Below are 22,675 nucleotides of genomic sequence, written 5' to 3' on the forward strand. Positions count from 1 at the left end.
AGGAGCGCACCACCTCAGGCCTCAGGTCAAACAGTTCAGATCCTCTAGGAGGCCCCATTCAGCAGACGCTAATGCGGACCAAAACTAGGTTATTTGACAGGCAGAGAGCATCAAACACTCCAGCAGCCCCAGGTGCACTCAGGACAGCGTTGATGTGCGTTCATGCTTTTGCCTACAGGCTGCTGTCCGGGTTCGAATGCGCTGGGGGGCGCGGTCTACACCACCTGTGGTCTCCCACCCCAAGTCCAGCTTCCCGGTGAGCTGATCCACACACTTTTCATCTGCTCCCCGCAGCCTTGAGGCGGAACAGGACTAAAAACTCGCCGGCCGGACGCAGGGACATAGGATGCGCCTGCGCTGAGTGGCAGGTTTTTCAGGAGAGAACCTGGGCGGCCTCCAGCTGTGTGTACACGTTGCACACAGGGTTCAAATGAACTGCGCCTGCGCGGGACACAGGCCTGGGCGGGGCGTGCTCTTCGGCCAGCCTGAGCGCTCGGCGCTTGCGCAAGTCTGGGGCGGCGGCTGAGGCGTCGGATGGGCATCATCCGTTCCTCCCCGGTGTAGCCTAGAATTCCGCGGAGAAACACGGCCGAGGTAGGTTCCTTAATGGACAGCTTAGACAGCTGGACTGCAGGAGAGGCCGGACATGCTAGGCAGTAGGTCTGCGGTGCGTGTGTGTCTCTAGCGTGCAGAGGCCTCCGCCCCCTGTCGAGACTTCGCGTGCTCTCTCGAAGGTTCTATTCCAGCCTCAGCCTTTTTCAGTAGCGCCTGCCCTGCACCCTCTCCTTTTGTGGTGCCCCTCGCTTCCCCAGCGCCTTTTCACTGGCTCCCCGAGCCACGCCCTTCCAGGACCACGCCCACCTGCCTTATGTATCCCGAGCCACGCCCCCCCTACCTCTAGTCTCCTCTTACCTCACCCTCTTGGCCTGGCTGACCCTCAAATTCATTGTCTTCCTCCAGGCACCCACCTTATCCTGTTCCCAAGCTTTTCACTGAAGATGTACTTGTAAAGCATTTGTAATTCTAATTATTTTGAAGTATGACGTCCAGATCTAGAGCGCAGCAGGCATTTAGACAAAGAATTGCTGTAATTGAAGATTACACCGCCCCTGAAAAAAGAAAATTAAAGAGTAGGAGGGTGTCCGGGCGTGCAGATTTTAATTCTGCCAGTGGAACAGGTCAAGTTCTACGCAAGGGGTAAATTCGAGTTTAAGATGTTAAGAATTCCAAAAAAAAAAAAAGATAGTGATTTATTGTAAGCAAAAACAGGCCTTCAGGGAATAAAATTAATACCTAGCAGACTGAAAAAGGAAGCATACAGTCATTGAAGTTTTTCTAGATTTTAAAACCCTCAAAGACAGTGGTTCTCATCTGGGGGTTGCATATTAGATATTTCCATTCTGACTCATAACAGTAGCAGCGTTACAATTGTGAATTAACAAGAAATAATTCTATTGTTGGGGTCGCCACAATCCGAGGAACTGTATTAAAGGGCCGCAGCATTGGGACTGTTGAGAACCATTGCTCTGAAGAGTCGCGATGACCAGCTCCGTTTCTGTGCCCTTCTTTATACCCACAGCGAACCGCAGAGCTGAAGTCAATTTAATTATCAAGTATAACAAGCACGTGGTGTTTCTCTCTTTTTCCAAGCAGAAACGGAAGCGAAAATGAAATGACAAACAGCAGTTATGAGGCAGAATCTTATTGAACTATGGAGACACCAGGTGACTGTCCCGGAAATGAGTCACAGGCCATCCCGGTCCTGGTACGTAAGCCATGGGTAACAATCGTACAGAGAAATCAGCACCAGTCACAGGCGTGATGCGGTTTTCCTTGTCTCTCAAGGTAGTGGCCAACAGGAGGATGCTTGAATTTAGAGAACACTGAGGCAGGGGATGAGCCTGATCCTTAGTGCCGTGCTGAGTGGTGTTAGGAGCACTTCAGGGAATTCTGTAGCGTGCCTCAGACACTACAGCCCCCCAGTGTATAGTTGTGTTTAGTGGCTTTAGGCTTAGGACCAGGAAAATGCTCGGTACTCCAGAAGACCCGTGATCACATGCTGTTTTCATCTTGGGTACATATATACAATTTGATTCTTGTTACCAGAGGAAAGGTCTCTTTCAGCTTTAAGGAATATTGATTATGTACAATTAACAATGAACATTCAAATAAAAATGCTTTTAAAAATCAAAAATGTCCATGTCTATGGTGTCAGCTTCAACATTTTCTTTCATTCTAATGATTTTCCATTCCTTGGGTTTTTAGTTTATTTAATTGCTTACCTTACTGACACAGGGTCTTGCTGTGTATCCCTGGCTGGTCTGGAACTGGTGTGCTCTTAACTCACGGGGCTATGCCTGCCTCTGGTTCCTGAATGCTGGAATTTAAGGTGCCTCCTTGCCCAGCTACTGGTATTTTTATATGTAGGAGTCTTATTTATAGTTGGCTTATTTTGTTAATTATTTCCTATTTTCAGCCACAAGATGTTTTAATTCTATAAATGTTCAGGTTTTTTTGATAAATGTAAATATTAAGATAATTATAACATGATACTGTAGACATTGAGTGTATGTTGCTCAGAGGTGAAAACGACATTGCGTCTTAGTTGCCTCAGAGCGTACACACAAATAAGATTAACACTGCAGACTGTTCTTAAACCCAGACCCATTCCTTCCACTTCTAGAGGCAAACAATTGCTTTATGTATGCTTCTGCACCTTCTGTATCTTTATAACCTTATAAGGGTTCCAGGCCAGCCAGAAATCAACACTGAGACCAGGTATCAATCAATCAAAACAAAACAAAGGTCCTTGAATAAAGTATGCAATTGCCTGTGTGTTTTCTGAGGTTGCTGTGGGTGGTATTGCTGTTCCGCAGCTATGGAATGTCACTTTGGCGGTTTGGCCCCTCCGCCGCTGGTGGGCCTTCTGCATGTGTGCCCTGTCTGTACTCCCCAGTTTTGTGTAGGTCTGCTGTGGTCCCACTGCTGTGCTGTGGGTTTACATGTTTCTCTGTGTCCATTTTGTTGGGCGCTCAGATGTGTCCACGTCCTTGTGCTGCAGAGAATACCTGTGGTATCTAATGCTTCAGATTAGATTCCCAGTGATGCCCTTTGGAGCCTGGAGGGCGCGAGGACCTCTGTGTTTCCAGGTGACATCACAAGTTCCCTTGATGGTGTCATAGATAATAATTTAATCATGGTCCTTTGGGACGGTTAGAAATGGCGTCTTGTAATTGCTTCGGTGACTTGGGAGTCTTAGCCGGATTGCAGCCATCCTCTTAATAACTGCCCCCTAGGGAAGAGGCGCTAATACTAGGAATTTGTGTTTTCTTTTTTTCCCTGCAAATCAGGGCGAATCAGTTTTATCTTGTTTAAGAATCAGTTTTTGTTGAATTTCTCTTTTGTTACCTATTTGACTTCTGCTTTTATCTGTATTTTCTTATTTTTTTTAGTGTCCAGTCTTCCCATTTTGTGACATCTTGAGGTGGAAAAGTGGATTACTGTCCTTAAATACTTCTTCTTTAACTTGAGCTTTAAAGATTAACTTTTCCTTGAAAAGTTCCTTTATCTGAACCTCATCCATTTAAGTGTTCTGCGTTTTCAGTATTGTTAAAATATTTTTAATGTACCACAATGGAAATTAGAAAATTTCAGGACTATTGGAAGTATCTTACTTGATTTCTAAATCTTAGGAAACTGTTTTATCTTTATTATTGTTGATTTGTGTTTATGCATGTGCATGTATGGGCACACAAATGCCGTAGCATTTATGTGGAGGCCTGAGGACAACCTTCAGTGGTTTCTTCTTTCTACCTTTTCACAGGATCTGGGGTTGGAACTCAGGTTGTCTGACTTGGGTGGTAAGCTCCTTATCTGCTGGGCCATCTTGCTGGCCCCACACTAGGGAGAGTCTACTTACCGTTTTACCAATCAGTTTTGGCTTGATTGCATTGGCTGGAAAATGAAACATGCTCTATAATGTTAGCCTTTGAAATTTATTTATTCCTTGTGGGCCTATCTGTTTGTCGAGAGTAATGTGTGTGCCCTTTCAAAGACCATGTGTTCTGCAGTTGCTACAGTGTGTTGTCATTATCACTAAGGTTCAAATGACTTTTGATTATAAATCTTTTTATGAGTGTATATGTATGCATACATGTATATGTGTACACGTGTGTGTTTGTGGAGGTCAGAGGGACAAGCTTGGGTATTGTCCTCAGGTATACCAGCTAACCCTTTGATGCAGGGTCTATCATTGGGCTGGAGCTCAGCAGTTATACCTGACCTGCTTGGCCAGAGAGCTCCAGGAATCCTCCTGTGTGCCGAGCACTGGGATTGCGTATACACAGCATGGTGCCTGGCATTTTTATGTTGTTGGTGGGGTCTTTGTTGTTAGTGTCTGCCTTATGGAATGTTTTAGTTCATCAGCTTTGGCTGTAATGAGTAATACAGTTAATTTTAACATATTACTATTTGTTTTCTGTTTGCTACAGTTCTTCTTTACACCTTTCCCCCTTTCTGCCCAGTTTTGTGTTAATAAGACCCTTGGTATAACTTTATATATTGTGTTTATTGGTTTGCTAGCTATATCTTTTAAATATTGCCTTACTCATTCTCTAGAGTTGCCCTGCACCTTCCTAGCCCATTTTCGACTTTCTACTTGACAGTATAAAAATCTCACATGTTAGTTTTATTTTCCAGTTTCCAATCCAGGGCAACATGCATTAGTTTACACGTGTCGTGAACCCCAGAAGAGTTCATGTCTGCTTGTACGCTGAGAAAAGAGTTTTATGAAAAGTGACTTCTTGCGTTCTTAGTTTCCATGTAGGCTCATTCCCTTCAGCCTCAACAGCCTGTTTATGTGGTTAGTAGCATGAGTTTATTGTGATATGGCAATGTTGATTTGAATGAAAATGTGTTTCACTTTCATTTCTTTGACACAGCGACTCATATTGTAGCCTGGTGTGGAAATCACTGTGTAGACCAGATTGGCCTTGAGCTCACATAGATCTGCCTGCCTCTACCTCCCATCAATGCCTAGCTCTTGTCTTCATTGTTGAAGATAGTTTATATTCTTTTCCATCAAGGACCGTGTTTCCTTGTTTGCTGCCCATTGTGTAGGGTGTGCTGCTCTGTGGTCCTCTGCCTTATTCCTTTAAGACAAGGTCTCTCACTGAACGGGGGCTAAGCTGGAAGCCAGTGCTACAGTGACCTGATCTTTTCTCTCCCAGCTGTGCCGGGGTTACAGGTGCCTACAACCATACCTGGCTTTTTGCATGATTGTTGCTTTCCAAAGTCAGGTCCTTGTGTTTACACAAAAGATCTTGCTCACTGAGCCATTTCTCTTGCTCTTAGCCTGACTTTGAGTTTACAAATCCTAAACAAAATAAGTAGAAGAAGAATCTATTTGGAAAAACATTTGCTTAAGATCTCAGAGATCTGTATTATTAAAAAAGTTCTTTTGATGTTATAAAGGTTTGATAGGGAAGCAAAATATATAAAGGAGAGAATAAGTAAATATGTCTTTTATAGAAGAGCTGACTCAAGCAACAATCAGAATATGTAAACAAAACTCAGAGGAAAAAAAGCCCTGATAATGTGCTGGAAGAATTGAAAGTAAATAGCTGAGACCCCTTTGTGTCAGTCTCTGGACAGGTTGGAGCATTGGTGATGGCTGTAGTTGCCAAATGTTGAGGCAGAGGGTACCCCATTGCTGGCAAAGTAGGCAGTGGTGGCCCCTAAATTGGAGGAGTATAACATTTCTGACCATTGAGGCTGGCAGTCTGTCCCCAGGAATAAAGTCTTTGTATAAGGATATACACGACACACAAAATTTTTGTGACATTTTTTATGGTGGTAGAAAAAGGACAGCAAGAAAAAAATTAGAGGGTGACTGAAGAGTCAAGCAGAATTCAGTATTTTATGAAAATGTTAGAATTTTCTGTAAGATATTGTATAAGAAAAGTAAACTGCAAAAAGGGGGGAGAATGCAAGGCATCATTCGCAAAAGAGCTATGTGGGAAGGAAAACATCTACTTAGAGAACAAAAGGAGAAAGGGAAGGATGGAGGGAGAGTGAGAAAAAGAGGAGGGAGGGAGGGTCACATGCGCTTGTGCCTGAGCCTGAAGCAGGTCCCAGGGATTATTTAATAGAGATTATTAGGAAGAGTGGTACGGTGGGTGGAGGGCAAGCCAAGGGAAAACATGCTATGCTAAGGAAAGTCACAGTACTGCAGTAGGGAAAATGCCTGGCGTGCAAATGGGCAGTTAGCAGAATTAAAATAGGACCAGTAAATGCAGAGAGAACCAGGAATGGCCACACTAAGGCAGGAAGTGAGTGGAAATGCAGAATGGTAATTGTCCCCCGTCAAACTGGCAAAGATAAAAGTGGCCAGTGTCTGTGGTTCTGAGGGAAATGGATCCTTCATGCTTGGGCTCAGTAGAGCTAGTCTCACTGAGTCTTGGTCTAGTCCTGGTGGCATTTGGTGATGTGGTGGAAAGTCTTGGGCAGGGTGTGGTGGTACACACCTCTAATCCTGGCATACTGGGGGCGCAGGTAGACACTTGAGGCCAGCCTGGTCTACATAGTGAGTCCCTGTCTCAAAATAAGAAGAAACAAACAAACAAAAAAACCCCAGACAACAAGGGAAAAAACTGATGGTCTTGACAAGTTTTACAGTTCCAGAATTTATCTTAAAGATTTTCTTGGGTACATGCAGGGTGATTTGCGTTTAAGAAAATTAATAATTGATAGTAGAAAAAACTGAAAGGAGTCTGAATATTAAAAAATAGGAGATTGAATAAGCAATCTCTGGTAATTCATAGATGGGAGTGTTGCACAGTTGCCAGAAATGTGATGGGTTTGTTCTCCACCAGGTAAAGCTAGAGCCTTGGCTGTTGCAGAAAAGCATTTCCGGGTGAGTCAGAGTGAGGCAAGGTGAGCTCACTAAACACGCCAAGGTACTGCATACTTTAGATAAAGCCCTGGCGTTTTGAGAGAAGGGTGTGATCACCTGGGCTTTTGAAGTCACATTGCTTAAAGGGTATAATTTATGAGGAGATTTAAAAATTAAGTAGAGTTAAAAGAGAGATGACTGGTTTACTTATTTTTCTTAAGAGAATTTTGTTTGTGACTGGAACCACAGGTGGCTTTATGAGGCACACTGTTTACAGTTGGGGTTGACAGAAATGCTCTAATATGGTTAAACTTGATGGCCATGAGCATCCAGGTCCCACTAAGTAGAGCTTGCTGTTTTTAACATCATCATCTGAGGTGTCTTTGAGAAGCTAAGCATTATCTGTTAATCTGCTAGGTAGTCTTGGTTTTATTGTTTGTATTGAAGTCACTTTGTCTTTTTTAAAATTCCTTTTTTTAATTTCATGTATAAGGGTATTTTGCCTACATGTATGTGTGTGTACCACATACATGCAGTGTCTGCAGAGGCTAGGTGTCAGATCTCCTGGGACTGGAGTTAGCAGATGGTTGTTAGCAGCCATGTAGGTGCTGGGGTTTGAACTGGGATCATCTGGAAGAAGTGCTCTTAACTGCTGAGCCATCTCTCCAGCCATGAGTCTATGTCTTTAAGGCATGTTTATTCTGGTAAAAGGTGCCTATAGGGCCCAGGACAGAACCTCCCCAAGTCTCATCTGCATAGGTCCTGGCTGGGCTGCTGGTGTTTGTTGGTGAGGTGGAGGCTTCTACTAGTTTCTAGCACCTTCCATAGGTCCTTCTATAGCTACCGTGTATCATTGCCCTTTGAAGGGATCACTGGGGTCTAACATGCAATGGTATCTCCCCCACTAAAGGAGTATCACTCTCAGGAAGCAGAGCTAGCAGCTCCTCTTTCTTGCTGCTTTGGTTGACATTCTTAGAATGGAAGTCATCCTGTCTTAGAGATACAAAGGAGGACTGAAGGTGACTCAGATGATTTGAATAATAAATACTTGGTCACACGAGTTTTGATTTGAAGCAATCCTAACCACTTGGTCGATAGAGAGAGGAAGGTATACATCTGCAACAAAGCTCACAGCGCTGTACTTGTGTCTCTCCTTGGCGGTGGTAGGAGGAAGACCCTGTGGATTATGGCTGTGAGATGCAGCTCCTGCAGGACGGGGCACAGTTGCAGCTCCAGCTGCAGCCAGAAGAGTTCGTGGCCATTGCAGACTATACTGCCACCGATGAGACTCAGGTATCCGTGATTACTCACCTAATCATGCCATGCGAATCTCAATGTGCTTCGTGGCAAAATTCACATTCAACGATTAAACAAGATCTGTGTCTGACTGTTCACTACTTAGCCTGACAAACCACCCCAGCAGGATCCAAAAACCTGCAGGATGGTGGAGAAGCATCTCCCTTTTTGGAGAACTTGGTGTAGAACCCCATGACCACAGGACAGCGAGGCTGTCAAACCACTGTATGTTCTTCACTCTGGTAGGAGCATGCCTGTGGAGTCTCCTAACTGAAGCAGCCACCCGTAGCTACCTGCCTTTGTTTTTAACAGTGTAAGGTCAGGGCTGGCAAGACAGCTCAGTGGGTAAAGGTGCTGGCTGCAAAGCCTACCCCTGACCGAGATCCCTGGAGCCTCCGTGGTAGAGGGAATACAGACTCTCAAGTTCTCTCGCCTTATACATATGCTGTGGTGCATGTGTGTACCCCTGCATGTATGCGCACACACACACCAAGTACACGTATGGAAAGAATGTTGGTTAGGTTGTATTCCCTCTGATGGTGGCCCCATACGTTTTTATCTTGCTATTGTTTTCTGCAGAGTGTTGGTCATCACTGAGGTCATTGTGATTGGGTCACCGACAATGGGGACTTATTACCCAGCTATCGGTGAGATGCCAATCAGCCGGATTACTTCTCGAATTGTAACTTCCATCCGTCTCGGTGGTTGTTTTCCAGCTCAGTTTTTTGAGAGGAGAAAAAATTCTCATCCTGAGACAAACCACTGCTGATTGGTGGTGGGGTGAGCGTGCCGGCTGCTGCGGCTACATCCCTGCCAACCACCTTGGGAAGCAGATGGAGGAGTATGACCCTGAGGACACCTGGCAAGACGAGGAGTACTTTGACAGCTACGGAACTCTGGTACCTGCTTTCCAAATTCTCTGTTGAGCTGGTGGCTCCTCCTAGTGCTTAGAGCAGAGGCGCCAGGGTCTTATTAGAACATCCAGCGCTCTCACCATGGAGTGAACGCAGCTGTGCATGAGTGACACTTGATGTGAGCGAGCTTATGTGTGGACAGAATATTACGTATGGACATATGTTGTAAGGAGCGGGCTGCTTGTTTGTCCCGGCCGCCCGGTTAGCTTACACCCGAAATAACCACACAGAAACTGTATTAATTAAAACACTGCTTGGCCATCTCCATTAATCTGTGTATCGTCGCCACTTTGCAGTGGCTTACTGGAGATTCTAACCAGCATCCATCTCAGGCAGAGGATCCATGGCTTCTCTGACTCTGCTTTCTTTCTCCCAGAATTTAGTTCTGACTTCTCCACCTACCTATGTTCTACCCTATCAACTAGGCCAAGGCAGTTTCTTTATTCATTAATCAATTAAAGCAACACACAAACAGAAGGACCTCCTATACCAGACATAGACATCTGAGATTCATGTGTCTCATATATCACAATGTTTTTTGTTTTTTTTATATTTATTTATTTATTTATTTATTATGTATACAATATTCTGTCTGTGTGTATGCCTGCAGGCCAGAAGAGGGCACTAGACCTCATTACAGATGGTTATAAACCACCATGTGGTTGCTGGGAATTGAACTCAAGACCTATGGAAGAGCAGGCAATGCTCTTAACCATTGAGCCATCTCTCCAGCCCCATCACAATGTTTTTTGTTTCCTTAAAACTAAAAACTTAAAAAATGTAAAAATCTCTCCTCCTTTTGATGGCCCAGTTGACCTGTGAGTTGTCATCTGACTCTGGCTGAAAAAATACTATGAGAACGAGAAATTCTGAACTCTCCCTTCTCTCGGTGTTGAAAAAAGTCTTCGTGTTTAAAGTCTGTTTCACTTTAAAATTGAAGTAGAAGAATTGTGTGACCCAACCAACAGTAGTACTACATCAAGTCTCTTTATTCCCACTCTGACAATCAGTAATCCTGTGGCCCAAGGTGTAACCGTCCTTAAATCTTGAATCTAGGTTAGACACTAACAACTCGTAAGGTGAATGCCACAGATTTGATGCTGAGTGGGAAAAGGAAGAGCTGGACTATTGCCTTAGTCACTGTTCTGCTGCTATCAAGAGACACCATGACAGAGGCGACTCACAAAAGAAGGCATTTCATTGGGGGCTGGCCTAGACATGCTGTATCGTAAGACTAGATCTAACTGTTGTATGTTTATGATTAAAGCTGTTAGTCCATGGCTGGAGAGAGGGCTCAGTAGACAAGAGCACTGGCTGCTCTTCTGGGAGACCCAGGTTTGATTCCCAACATCTGCACAGTAGCTCAGAACCAAATGCCGTTCCAGGGATTCTGACACCCTCTTCTGGCCTCCGTGAGAACCAAGCACAGACGTACATGCAGACAAAACATCCATACACCTAAAATAATACAAATGACCAATCCCCCGACCACACACACAAACAAAACAGGAAAGCTTGCTTCTAGTCCATTCAGGGAAGGCACACGATGAAAGAAATAGGAGGTGCTTCTCGGCCTGTGGGCCCCACAGCAGCCGCTCAGCTTCCCTTCGGCAGCAGCAAATACTTGTGCCTATGTTGTTAGAACAGCTAGAATTCTATGCTACACCATGAGCAACTTACTGTGCAATTTATCTGTTGTTAGGAATAAGATATTTGCCGTAGCTTTTCCTATAAATAACCTGTCTCCAGCTCCAGTTATGGACCAATGCTGAGCTTATCTCACATTGCATTTCTGGGGTCTTTTTCTGGAGTCCCTGTTCATGCTTTTGCAATTCACAGCTGCGACCACCAACGCAGCTTGTAAGGTCCAAGCCCCGATCTTTCACATTTTCCTTGTCTCTTAGGTATTTATGGCTTTGCAGTTATTATCTTTTTGTACTTTTTCTCCATGGCAAACATGGTACCAGGTAGGCGGGCACAGAATTAAAACAACATGATGGCTCTTATATTGACCTCCCTCCCCTGGTCGTAGGTCTTGTTTTGTGTTGCAGTTTTAAGGTGCTAATCGGACAGGAATATACTTTCTTCCTGAGTTCATCCTTGGGTATGCCTGGTTCATTGTCACTGTTGGGTAAGGGTCTTTATGACTGCCTACTGTCCTGTCTACCGTGGCCAGCTTGTGAAAGGAGGGCCCTGCAGCTCTAGCTGCACTGCTTCCTCTATATTCTTTGGTTACTTTGTGTGTTTGGAAGTTCCGTTATTGTCTCCAAAAGTGTTTAGAATTGGATGCCCGGTTGATGAGTTGACTGCTGTGTTCTTGAACATTCTTCAGCTTGACGTGTCTTGTCTGATGTCACTGCAGTCACTGCAGCTCCACCTGATTGATTTTAGGATGTCACATTCTCCATCTTTTTGTTTTTAGCCCAGCCTTTATATTTAAAGTAGGCAGGAAAGTGGTTTTTGACTTTTTAATCCATGCAGACAGCCTCCTGAGGAGGTCTTCCTTTGTTTTCTTCTTATGGTCATGTTATTGTGAAATCCCCATCCAGACCTACTGTTTGTGTTGGTGCCACTTGGGCATTGTCTGGGTGACAGCTGGGAGACAACAGCCCCAGGTCTAGACTCCCCTGCCCCAGGTCTAGACTCCCCTGCCCCAGGTCTAGACTCCCCTGCCCCAGGTCTAGACTCCCCTGCCCCAGGTCTAGACTCCCCTGCCCCAGGTCTAGACTCTCCTGCCCCAGGTCTAGACTCCCCTGCCCCAGGTCTAGACTCTCCTGCCCCAGGTCTAGACTCCCCTGCCCCAGGTCTAGACTCCCTTGCCCCAGGTCTAGACTCCCCTGCCCCAGGTCTAGACTCCCCTGCCCCGGGTCTAGACTCCCCTGCCCCAGGTCTAGACTCCCCTGCCCCGGGTCTAGACTCCCCTGCTGCGTGTTTCCCTCCCTGGTACTTCAAGGTTGGTTTTATGGTGTGTGTGTTACAGTGGCTCAGCCTGGCCTACAACCAGGGTTCTCCTAACCCCTGAAGGGCCATCTCTCCTTTTTCAAGCTGAGATATTTTCCTACTGCAGACATAGTAGAGTTGGCCAGAGCATTGCTGACCCTGCACCCCATGATAGTTTTAGTTCTTGCATGGAATTAAGTGCTAAGTTTGAGTAAAGAAGGTTTTGGGGGACCCTGTTGCCCCACTGATGCCTTCTGCATCTATCCAGTGTTTTCTCTTGATGGATACCTGGAAAGGATGCAGAGGCCTTCCTGCCTTGGGAAGTAAGTGGGGATGCTTTCTCTTCTCTTCTATGTGGTTCACATCATTTTCTGCTTATCTGACTGACTTGGGGAAAGTGTATGTTGAAGGCTAAGAAGTGGTTCTGTTCTGATCCAGGACAGTTCCAGAAATTTCACTCTTTTTCACCGTCACTGTTACTTTTACCTCTTGGCATAGTTGGTCTTTGGTTGTTAAAGCCCATTTGCTGCTGAGACTTTTAGGAACAGGGGTGGGTGCTTGGGCAGTGTCCCAGACTGCGGTTCAGGCCCAGGTTCTTGCAGTGACTCTTGATGTGTTGTTTTCAGAAACTTCACCTGGAAATGTTGGCTGACCAGCCTCGCACAATGAAATACCACAGTGTTATCCTGCAGAACAAGGAGTCCCTGAAGGACAAGGTCATCCTGGATGTGGGCTGTGGCACTGGGATCATCAGCCTCTTCTGTGCTCAACATGCACGGCCCAAGGCAGTAAGTGTGTCTGCCTCCATCTGTGCCCAGCTGTGGGCCATGGTGAGGGAAGTAGGTGGCCCATCTGTGGCCGAGACTGACATACTGTACTGGCCACAAGCAGTGTAAGTGGAGCAATACAGAAGTGACAGTGATTCTGTCAGAGGGACATCTGTGAGACGTTACTCTAGTTCACTATAAGAAAAGAAGGTGGGTGTGTATGATTATCCTGGGCCACGTAGTTAACTTGTTCCGGTACAGGCCTTTGGCTCTCTGATGTAGACCTTGTCCTCTTACCTTTTATGGCATATTTCTGCTGAGCTGTGGCCTCATGACAACCTGATATGGTGGCCAAAACGTCAGTTTACGGGGCAGTGATGACTAGACCAGTCCAGGAGCAGCATCCAGAGTCTCTTCCACTTCCCTCTCGAACTTCTGGTATGGTTGTCTCCAGGCTATAGATCCTAACATCCTCACTGTTCGTTATGGTTCTGGGCACCCGTCTTGTGGTTACAGGGTGCACGGGTTGCATGTGGAAGCCACCTGTAGAGCTGAGGCTCCGCCCACCCGCAGTCCTGGTAGAGCTGAGGCTCCGCCCACCCGCAGTCTTGCTCACATTTCCCTGCGGAGGCTCAGGCAGGAGGCAGACTCGGCAGTGGCGCCTCGTTCCCCACACTGTCCAGGCCGCAAGAACGCCACTTGGCTGGGCATACCATCGGCGTCCACTCACAGCATATCGTGCTCTGTCTTCCATCTCACGTGTCTGCCTGTGGGGTCAGGACGAGTGCTAACAAGTGCCCTTCCCTCCGCAGGTCTATGCCGTGGAGGCGAGCGAGATGGCACAGCACACAGGCCAGCTGGTCCTGCAGAACGGCTTTGCCGACACCATCATGGTGTTCCAGCAGAAGGTGGAAGACGTCGTGCTGCCTGAGAAGGTGGACGTGCTGGTGTCCGAGTGGATGGGGACGTGCCTGCTGGTAAGTTCTCACCTGCGGTGGTCTGGGTGGTGGGGGGTCTCATGTCTTCTCAACCTGGCACCCTGGGCCCGTCTGAGGAATCTTTAAACAATCATAATTAATTATGATTTTTTTCTGAAATGGGGTATTATTAATTTATTGAATGATACTGGCTCAGTGTCTGAAATCTTAAAACCATAAACAAACAAAGAAAACCTCGAGACTGGGGTCTGAAATAAATTGGACTCTCATCTCTCTGATTCTTCTGCTCTTTCCTGGGGCATCGTCAGGAGGCCCAGACTGTCCCTTCAGTCAGTAATGTTTCAATCTTCATGACTCCTCTTCCTGTAGGATGGCCCTACACTGTCTGGGGAGGCTCACCGAGGCTGTCATGTCCCCAGGACTTCATAGAGTTTCTGATGGCCGTTAGCTTCCCTTGAATCCCAGTTCAGTGAAAAGTCACATGATTCCAGCCCTGGCTGTGATCCATACGTGACAGTTCATTAGAGTGTAGATTAAATCCCCCTGCCCTCTGCTGTGGTCCACATGTAACATTTTCATTAGAGTGTAGACTAAACCCCAGGTTCTCAAGTGTGGCTTGCTGGGCTGACTGGGATGGTTTGGGGCTAAAACTAAAATTCTACAATGTCGCTTTCTGGCGGTGGTGTGGGGGACCTCGGTGAGATGCCCGCGTCTCTTCCTCCCATGCAGTTTGAGTTCATGATCGAGTCCATCCTCTATGCCCGGGACACGTGGCTAAAGGAGGATGGTGTCATCTGGCCTACTACAGCCGCCTTGCACTTGGTGCCCTGCAGCGCCGACAAGGACTACCACAGCAAGGTGCTCTTCTGGGACAACGCCTACGAGTTCAACCTCAGTGCACTCAAGTAGGTGTGCACGACCGCTTGCAGGGTTGGCTGCTGTGCAGGTGGGCTCCTGGCCAGAGAGAGGAGCTGCGTGGGCAGCCAGTTGAGGGTTTTGACGTGCGCCACCCTGGTGAGACTATCTCAGAGATAGTCTCGTTAATATGTGAGGACACAGCTTTCCCTTCTACGTCCTCCAGGAACCCATAATGAACTCAGAAACATTGAGATTTCTCTTGTTTCTGTCTCCTTTGCCTTTCCCTGCCCACCCCTCCTGACCCCTGAGGTGGTTGTGTGTATGGGGAACCTGTTGTAGGTAGGAGTTATGCCTGCTTCTGCCTTTCCTCCACTCTCAGCTATGGTGGCAATCCCAGTACTTGTATTCCTGGAGGAGAATTCACATCAGGACACAGGTAGAGCAAGCAAATAATCAAGGATTATTTTAGTCTATGCAGAAATAAAAGTTGCTGGGAATTGAACTCAGGACCTTTGGAAGAACAAGCAGTGTTCTTAACTGCTGAGCCATCTCTCCAGCCCAGCAACCATATGTTTGCTCACAACCATCTGTAATGAGATCTGGTGCCCTCTTGAGGAAGAGACCTGGTCAGTCACCCTCATCAACTTAGACCATGAAACCCAATATGGACAAGTTCAACAGAACCACCATATATGGGCTGCCCATGCATGCTTCAGCATTGCCAGGGCATAAATTTCATTCATTCATTTCAGAAATAAAAGTGAGAAGTAAGTGTACCCTCGCTGGGCAGAGAATGGACCGAGCCAACTCGCAGGAGTAAACGGCTCCTCTAGTATCTGGATTGCCCACCTGTGGAGTGGACTGAGGTGGTCCCTTTCCTAGAAAAGATGGAGGATATCTTAGGAGCCATCCTTACCCACAGTTTCATCTGTCATAATTAGATGCATTAGATATAAGAACATGTAAGAAAAGGCTGGGTGTAGTGGCACATGCCTTTAGTCTCAGCACTCAGGAGGCAGAGATGGGTGGATCTTTATGAGTTTGAGGCCAGCAAGCTAGTTAAAAGTCGGCTTCAGAGTGTTACCAGCAGTGCAGCTGGCCCAGTCAGCTGTGATCTGCATGTTGTGTTCCCCATGGGCCCTGATGGTTGATGCTGACTTAAGTGTAGTTATTTTGGCTGTTAAAATCGGCAGGGCTTTTGCTCAAGGAAGCCAGAACAGAAAGGCAGAGTATAATAGCCACTAGCTAGGGAGTCAGATAGCCCTATCCCCGATGTTTGTCCTGGAAAATGAGTATCAGAAGCAGTAGTTACATTAGCAGATTTTAACAATGTTTATCTACTCAGTGTGTTCCTCTTACCTATCTTAGGAAGGTAGAGACTTGTAAAAACCATGGTGGAGGTCTGGACATGGTGGCACACATCTTTAGTCCTAGCATCCTGGAGGCTGAGGCAGGCAGATCTCTGATGTCTGTTAGAGGCTAACCTGGTCTACACAGCAAATTCTAGACCCTGTCCCCGAAAAACAAACAAACAAACAAGCAAAACAAAAAGCGGTGGTGGAACTATAGCAACTTAACAGTGCTGCCCCGGAAGGAAAGCCGATGAGTAGGGCTCAGAGCAAACAGTGCGGGCAGCCGGGGATGATACAGGCAGACTTGAATCTGAACGGGGGCGGGGCTGAGTCTTCACAGTCCTCATTGATTAGCCCTTTCTTTCCTTCCTCCTTCACACCAGGCACTAAAACTGTTACCTTTATTTAAAATCTTTGTTTGCTGTTTTAGGGAATTACTCCTGTGCCTAATTTAAAGGAACACTGCAGGTGCTGTCCCCACACCACAGTGGGCCAGGGCAGGTGTAGTGAGGGTGGCAGACACCGGGGGGAGAGTGGGAGTGGGTCTCAGCACCTGTGGGTCCTGCTCTTTACCTCTTGCTGTACTTCCTTAGCTACAACACACAGGATTTTTGCCTGTTTTATTTTTCATTTTTTCTTCCTGAGATTGAGGCATGGGCACCTGCTCCTGTCCCGCCAGTGTACAAGAAGAGTAGCTAGATATCAGACTGTCCTTTGAGTTCTCTGCATAGTAAGAGGTCCATAGAAAGTATTTTGAGGTAAGTGGATTGAGGAAGTGTGCACACTGCACAAGTATCCTCTGGTTTGTCATGGTTGGCTTCTGACTGCTCAGGTCCCTATATTGATATGATAAGGATATGGCAGGCTCTGAGGGGTGACTGATGGGGCTCAGCAAGGCTGGAGAGCCGATGAGCTTTGCCAGCAGGGGATGGCTCGCCAGGCTCATTTATTACTGCCAGTATATTTATGGCTAAGTCCTTGCCAATGCCTTGAGCCTTTCCTTTAACTTTCCCCCTAGGTCTTTGGCAATCAAGGAGTTTTTTTCGAAGCCCAAATCTAATCATATCTTGAAGCCAGAAGATTGTCTCTCTGATCCATGCACCATATTGCAGCTGGACATGAGAACTGTGCAGATCTCCGACCTGGAGGTGAGTGGCCGACCTATTGCTGTCATTAGATGACTGCATGAGCCATCAATAGCAGACCTGCAGCAAGTATGTGTGTGGTTGTCTGGGTGACGACTGCTTCACCAGTAAATGAGAATGTTATATTCCATTCGATACCATTTTTTTCCTTCTATTATGGTTTTGTCATTTAGTTTTTTTATATTTATATCTAATCTCTTTACTATCTTCAAATATTTTTACATTATATTTAATGTTCTTGGCATCCTACGGACCATACAAATTATATTCCATTTATTGTAGTGTAGATGGAAGTTTTTGTCCTGTCTGGTTCTGCAGCTGTTCAGTCCCAAATAAACACACAGAGGTTTATATTAATTATAAACTGTTTGGCCTATTGCTCAGGCTTATTACTAACTAGCTCTTGAATTAACTTGAATTAACCCATAATTCTTGTGTATGTTTAGCCATGTGACTTTCTCAGTAAGTCATTCTCATGCTTCCTCTGTGTTTGGCTTGCAACTGTGTCTCTGCCTTTCTTCTTCCCAGAATTCTCCTAGTCTGGTTGTCCTGTCTATACTTCCTGCCTGGCCAGTCAGTGTTTTTTTAAACCAATACAAGTGACAAATTTTTACAGTGTACAAGAGCATTATCCCATAGCATTTCCCCATGCTTTTCTTTTCAAAAGAAGAACCTTGAATCTAATCTACTTTGTTTAGCTTTTTTCCTGACCATTATCCATAACAACTCAAAGACAAACATCCATAATCCTTTTTTTTTTTAGGAATGTGGGCATAATTTTCTAGACTACTTCCTGCTGATTGGGGGCACTGGTAATCTTTGGGGGACCCTGAGAAAATTTAGGATTATGGTCAAATTCTGACTGGAGTATTCTGTGAGGTTGGGTCACCTCAACCAGTCACCTGGAAGCTGTTCTGGCTGTAGAACTCAGAGGTACTCTGAGATGCTGGATCATCTGGGCCATCAACTCATATCAGAGATTTTTTTTAGGGGGGTCTTCTTCGATCTAACCTGGTTTTTCTTAATCCAGAATGAATCCACAGTCTCTTACTTCATGTGGAAATAAAAGCAGAACCTCTTTCCCAGAGCAACATATCTTTTTGACTTAAATTTTGAAGTCAAGATATTTTTAAAAATATATTTTTCATTTTAATTCAGCAGCATTTATAATCAAATGTCTTTTATCAGCTGTTGCTCTTTCCTTAGCAGCATGATTAAACAAATACGAGTGACAAAACTTTACAGGGCATAAGGGCATTATCCCACAGTACTGTAGTACAGTAATTGAGAAACAAATTCATTCCACTCTTTACAACCACTATCAATGACAAAATTCTCGATACTTTTCTCATGGTTAGGGTTAGGCCCAATGACTACTGTATGGGCATAGGAGTTTGGGATGGATGAGGTCAGCGGAACCTAAGCCATATGACACTATCTGCATGACCCAGGGTGGCTTGCTGTGTTGAGGTCAGGGTTGGTATAGAGATTAGCACTGGCCTGTGGCACCAACATGTTATTCTGTGTTTGGGTGCAGACCATGCGTGGTGAGCTGCGATTTGACATCCAAAAGACTGGCACCTTGCATGGCTTCACAGCTTGGTTCAGTGTGTACTTCCAGAGCCTAGAGGAGGGTCAGCCCCAGCAGGTGCTCAGCACAGGCCCGCTGCACCCGTAAGTGACCTACTGGAGGGAGGCAGGAGGAGGTGGGATAGAGCAGGTGGATAAGGAGTAGATGGAAACAGGCTGGTCTGCTGTGCTCCTGGTACCCTTGGCCAGCCATGTGGGTTGGTATGGGCTGCCTCTTGCCTTTGCTTTGCTTCTGCCAGAAGATTATACTTCCCGAGAAATTTCCCTAGTGTGGAAGTGCGTCATAGACTTGGGGCTTTTCCCTGACCTCTCCTAACCCCTAAGCCCACAAGCTTGGATGCATGCTGTGCCTGGCCTGATGCCATCCAGCCTCTTATTCTTCTGTAATGTTGTAGGTGGGATCAGTTGGGTGTGCCTTGCCCTACCCCTGTGGCCCAGATCAGGGAGTAGAGAATGAACAGGAACATTTGAGGAGCGAGTGGAACCACAGGGCAGTGTGGGCTGGGGTGCTGTATGTTATTGGTACATGGGCTGACATGAGACCAAGGAGCTCAGTACAGCACTGAAGCAAAGGAGCGAGAGCCCCGAGCCTGCGGCTGCAAACCTGCCTGTGGCGTCACAGCTGACCGGTCTGCGGCTGCCTGCTATGGCGTCACAGCTGACCGGCTCTCTTCCAGAAATGATGTTTGACCTGCCTTGGTTGTATGTGCCACTGATTAACAATGGCAGAGTGGACTCTGTCCACTAGGCCTGGGGACACAGAGCTCAGTGTAGCCATTTGACCCTGAGCTGCCATCTAAAAGACCGCCCGAGTGAACCTTCCTCACCTCTACAACGTGAGCCGTCTCTGTAATGTCTTCCCCTCTGCACCGGGAACGACATGCCAGCCCCTCATGTTGTGGTTTGATCCCATAATGACTTCAGATCATAAGATCGGCTGTGGGAGGGCGGCCCTGTGCCTTGTTGAACATGAGATTAAGCTCCATGTTCCTGGGTTCCTGGGCAGCACAGGCTGTCAGTGCAGAGGACCTTATTGGGTCTGCCAGGTGAGGCTTGTAGGTAACTGTCCCTGTCTTGCAGCACCACACACTGGAAGCAGACCTTGTTTATGATGGATGACCCAGTCCCAGTCCACACAGGAGACGTGGTCACAGGCTCTGTTGTGTTACAAAGGAATCCGGTGTGGAGAAGGCACATGTCCGTCTCCCTTAGCTGGACTGTCACTTCTACACTCGACCCCACATCACAAAGAGTAAGACATTTATTTGTAAAATCATGTGTTGTAGATGCTGGATCCCAGACAACTCTGGGTGGTAATTAAGAACTGGGACAGGACAGGCTCCAAAACCACAGAGAAACCCTGTCTCGAAAAACCAAAAAAAAAAAAAAAAAAAAAAAAAAGAACTGGGACAGACGTGTGTCCCCTGCCGTGGCTGGGCCAACCTGTGTTGTATCATTATATAATCTTCACACAGGACAAGTATGCTACTTTTAGATTTCTATAAAATCTAAATCACGTTTCTCCTTTCATGTAGTAGGAGGCAGAAGGTGTAAGAAGGTAAGTGTCTCACCCTCAAGGGACACAGCTGGTCAGAGGAGTCCTGAGCGCAGCTGCCTAGGGCTGCTACTTGTCGTCTTCCTGGACGAGCTGTGTGCAAGGCGTGGAGGTGTCAGGGCTGCACAGAGTCGGGTGGGGTATCAGGCCTCAGGATTCAAGGGCTTCTGGAAGTTGGAGCTCTGCTTTTGGATACAGGGTTAATGTAGGAGAGAAGAGAAAAATAAATGGTTCTCGTTTACTTTGTGGCAGTTTTGCATTCAGTGTCAAAATGTTTGTCTTTAACGGTGCACTGGGAATGCCGTTCCATCCAGTGTTAAATTATTTGGAAATACTGTGTTAATCAAGCAGAAATGATGACTTACTTGATTGAATTATTTTCCCTTCTGACTTTACAGGTTGGAGAGAAAGTCTTTCCAATCTGGAGGTGACGGTTAAGCCTGGCTTGGGAGTCAGGGCCATGGTATGCATCGTGGTGGAAGAAGATGCACCTGGCCACCAGCTGTGACATCCATACGCATCTGTCCCGTGCTGACCCCTTTCCACCTCGCAGGTGACATCGGGCCCTTCACAGATAAGCCCCGGGCTCTCTCCTAGTGTGTTTCTCTTGTAGGCTGTGTATATAGGTGTTCTTCCTGTGGTGCCCATCAGCTGCTGGTTGTGACCGCATTCCTGCTGGGAGTAGTTGTAGTGTCCTCGGACAACACATTTCAGCCTGTGTACCTGTGACCATGGTGTCCACATCTTGTGTCAGTGGTGTCCTTGATGTCCTTGCCCAACTGCTCTACATGTGGACTGTGGCTTGCAGAGCCATGCTTTGGTGTAAGAGATAACTGAGCCCCAGAGTCCCAATGCAGGGACTGGTGGTGGCAGTGTGTGCGGTGGGCTCTGCATGGGTAGTACAGTGTATGACATTTTATGGGTAAATTATATGTGGGACATAGTATGTGCTCAATAAATATTTTTTAAAGAACAAATATTCTCTGTCCTGTTTCTGTGCACATACACTGTTTCTCATATGTCTGGTGTGGTTTGAGTGAAATTGGTCCCCACAGGCCCATAGAAAGTGGGACTATCTGAAGGTGTGGCCTTGTCGGAAGAAGTTTGTCACTGGGGGTAGACTTAGAGGTTTCAGATGCTCAAGTGAGGCCCAGGGTCACTTTCTATATATTTCAGATATAGAATTCTTAGATACCTCTCCGGCACCGTATCTGTCTCTCTGCCACCATGCTTCCTGTCCTGCTGACAGTTTTATTGTCAGCCCACTCGCTGACAGATGGGGAAACTGCATGTGGCAGTTAGCTCTGCAGCCATTAAAGGTTGTTACCTAAAAGTTGGGTCATAAAAGGTAAAAAGAGTCAGGAAGCATCTCTTCCCTCTGGAGCTGGAATTATCCAGAAGCAGAACAAATGCAAAACAGGGTCTGGTGTGTATGTGTGCCCAGGAGTGCCTCTTCACCCCACAGTTAAATAGGGTATTCGGATGCAGTGTGTATGTGTGTGTGTGTGTGTGTGTATGTGTGTGCACGCATGTGTGCACGGTATGTGTGCCCAGGAGTGCCTCTTCACCCCACAGTTAAATAGGGTATTTGGATGCAGTGTGTGTGTGTGTGTGTATATGTACGCATGTGTGCACGGTATGTGTGCCCAGGAGTGCCTCTTCACCCCACAGTTAAATAGGGTATTCGGATGCAGTGTGTGTGTGTGTGTGTGTGTGTGTGTGTGTGTGTGTGTGCGTGTGTGCCCAGGAGTGCCTCTTTACCCCACGGTTAAATGGGATATTCAGTTCGTGGGTGAGTAGAGGTGTATAGAAGATCTGGGAGGAATTCAGGAAAGGAAGGAATATGATCGAACTATATTGTCTGAAAAAATATTTTAAAGGAAAAATGAGATAAATTCAACTTGGAGCTCAGGGAGCCCTGAGGAAGAGAGGGAGCAAGAATTTTAGGAGCTGAAGGGGTTGAGGACACCATAAGTTGAGGTTCATAAACATCAACTAAGCATGGCTTGTGTGGCTCACAGAGACTAAAGCTGCAGTCAGGAAGTCAGCGTGGATCTGTGCTAGGTCCTCTGCATATGCCACGGCTATGATGATGATGTCATGATGTTTTTATGGGACTCCAACAGTGGGATGGGGTGTCTCTGACTGTTTTGCCTGCCTCGGGAGTCTCTTTCTCCTATTGGTTTGCCTCACCCAGCCTTGATATGAGATTTTGTGCTTAGTCTTATTGTATCTCATGCCATGTTCGGTTGATATCCCTAAGACGCCTGCTCTTTTCTGAAGGAAATCAGAGAAGTGGATCTGTGGGAGACGGGAAGAGGGAGCTGGGAGGAGTCAAGGTAGGGGAAACTGTAGTTGGAATATGTTGTATGAGAGAAGAAGAAATAAATTTAAAAAATAAATAAATGTGTAGTCAATGACCATAGTG

The 22,675-nt window shown here is 46.4% G+C and overlaps 1 protein-coding gene across 2 annotated transcripts; it reads left to right on the forward strand.

The window, feature by feature from the left end:
- The first annotated feature begins 467 nt into the window (after window positions 1-467).
- On the forward strand, window positions 468-21,218 carry Prmt2 (protein arginine methyltransferase 2). Of its 2 annotated transcripts, XM_041634855.1 has the most exons (11): window positions 468-594; window positions 1,654-1,765; window positions 8,060-8,185; window positions 8,905-9,087; window positions 12,669-12,830; window positions 13,622-13,786; window positions 14,477-14,652; window positions 16,976-17,105; window positions 18,640-18,776; window positions 19,773-19,944; window positions 20,646-21,218. In XM_041634855.1, exons 2-11 carry the CDS (start codon window positions 1,712-1,714, stop codon window positions 20,676-20,678), a joined length of 1,338 nt encoding a protein of 445 aa, XP_041490789.1. In that variant the 5' UTR covers window positions 468-594; window positions 1,654-1,711; the 3' UTR covers window positions 20,679-21,218. The 2 variants fall into 2 exon arrangements, with proteins under 2 accessions (XP_041490789.1, XP_041490790.1); XM_041634856.1 differs by lacking the exons at window positions 18,640-18,776; window positions 20,646-21,218 and having other exon boundaries at window positions 19,773-19,940.
- The last annotated feature ends 1,457 nt before the right edge of the window (window positions 21,219-22,675 follow it).

The sequence above is a fragment of the Microtus oregoni genome, unplaced genomic scaffold (genome assembly GCF_018167655.1).
Source record: "Microtus oregoni isolate MIOR12 unplaced genomic scaffold, Mior012 000046F_ref0000063, whole genome shotgun sequence".
Classification (NCBI taxonomy): Eukaryota; Metazoa; Chordata; class Mammalia; order Rodentia; family Cricetidae; genus Microtus; species Microtus oregoni.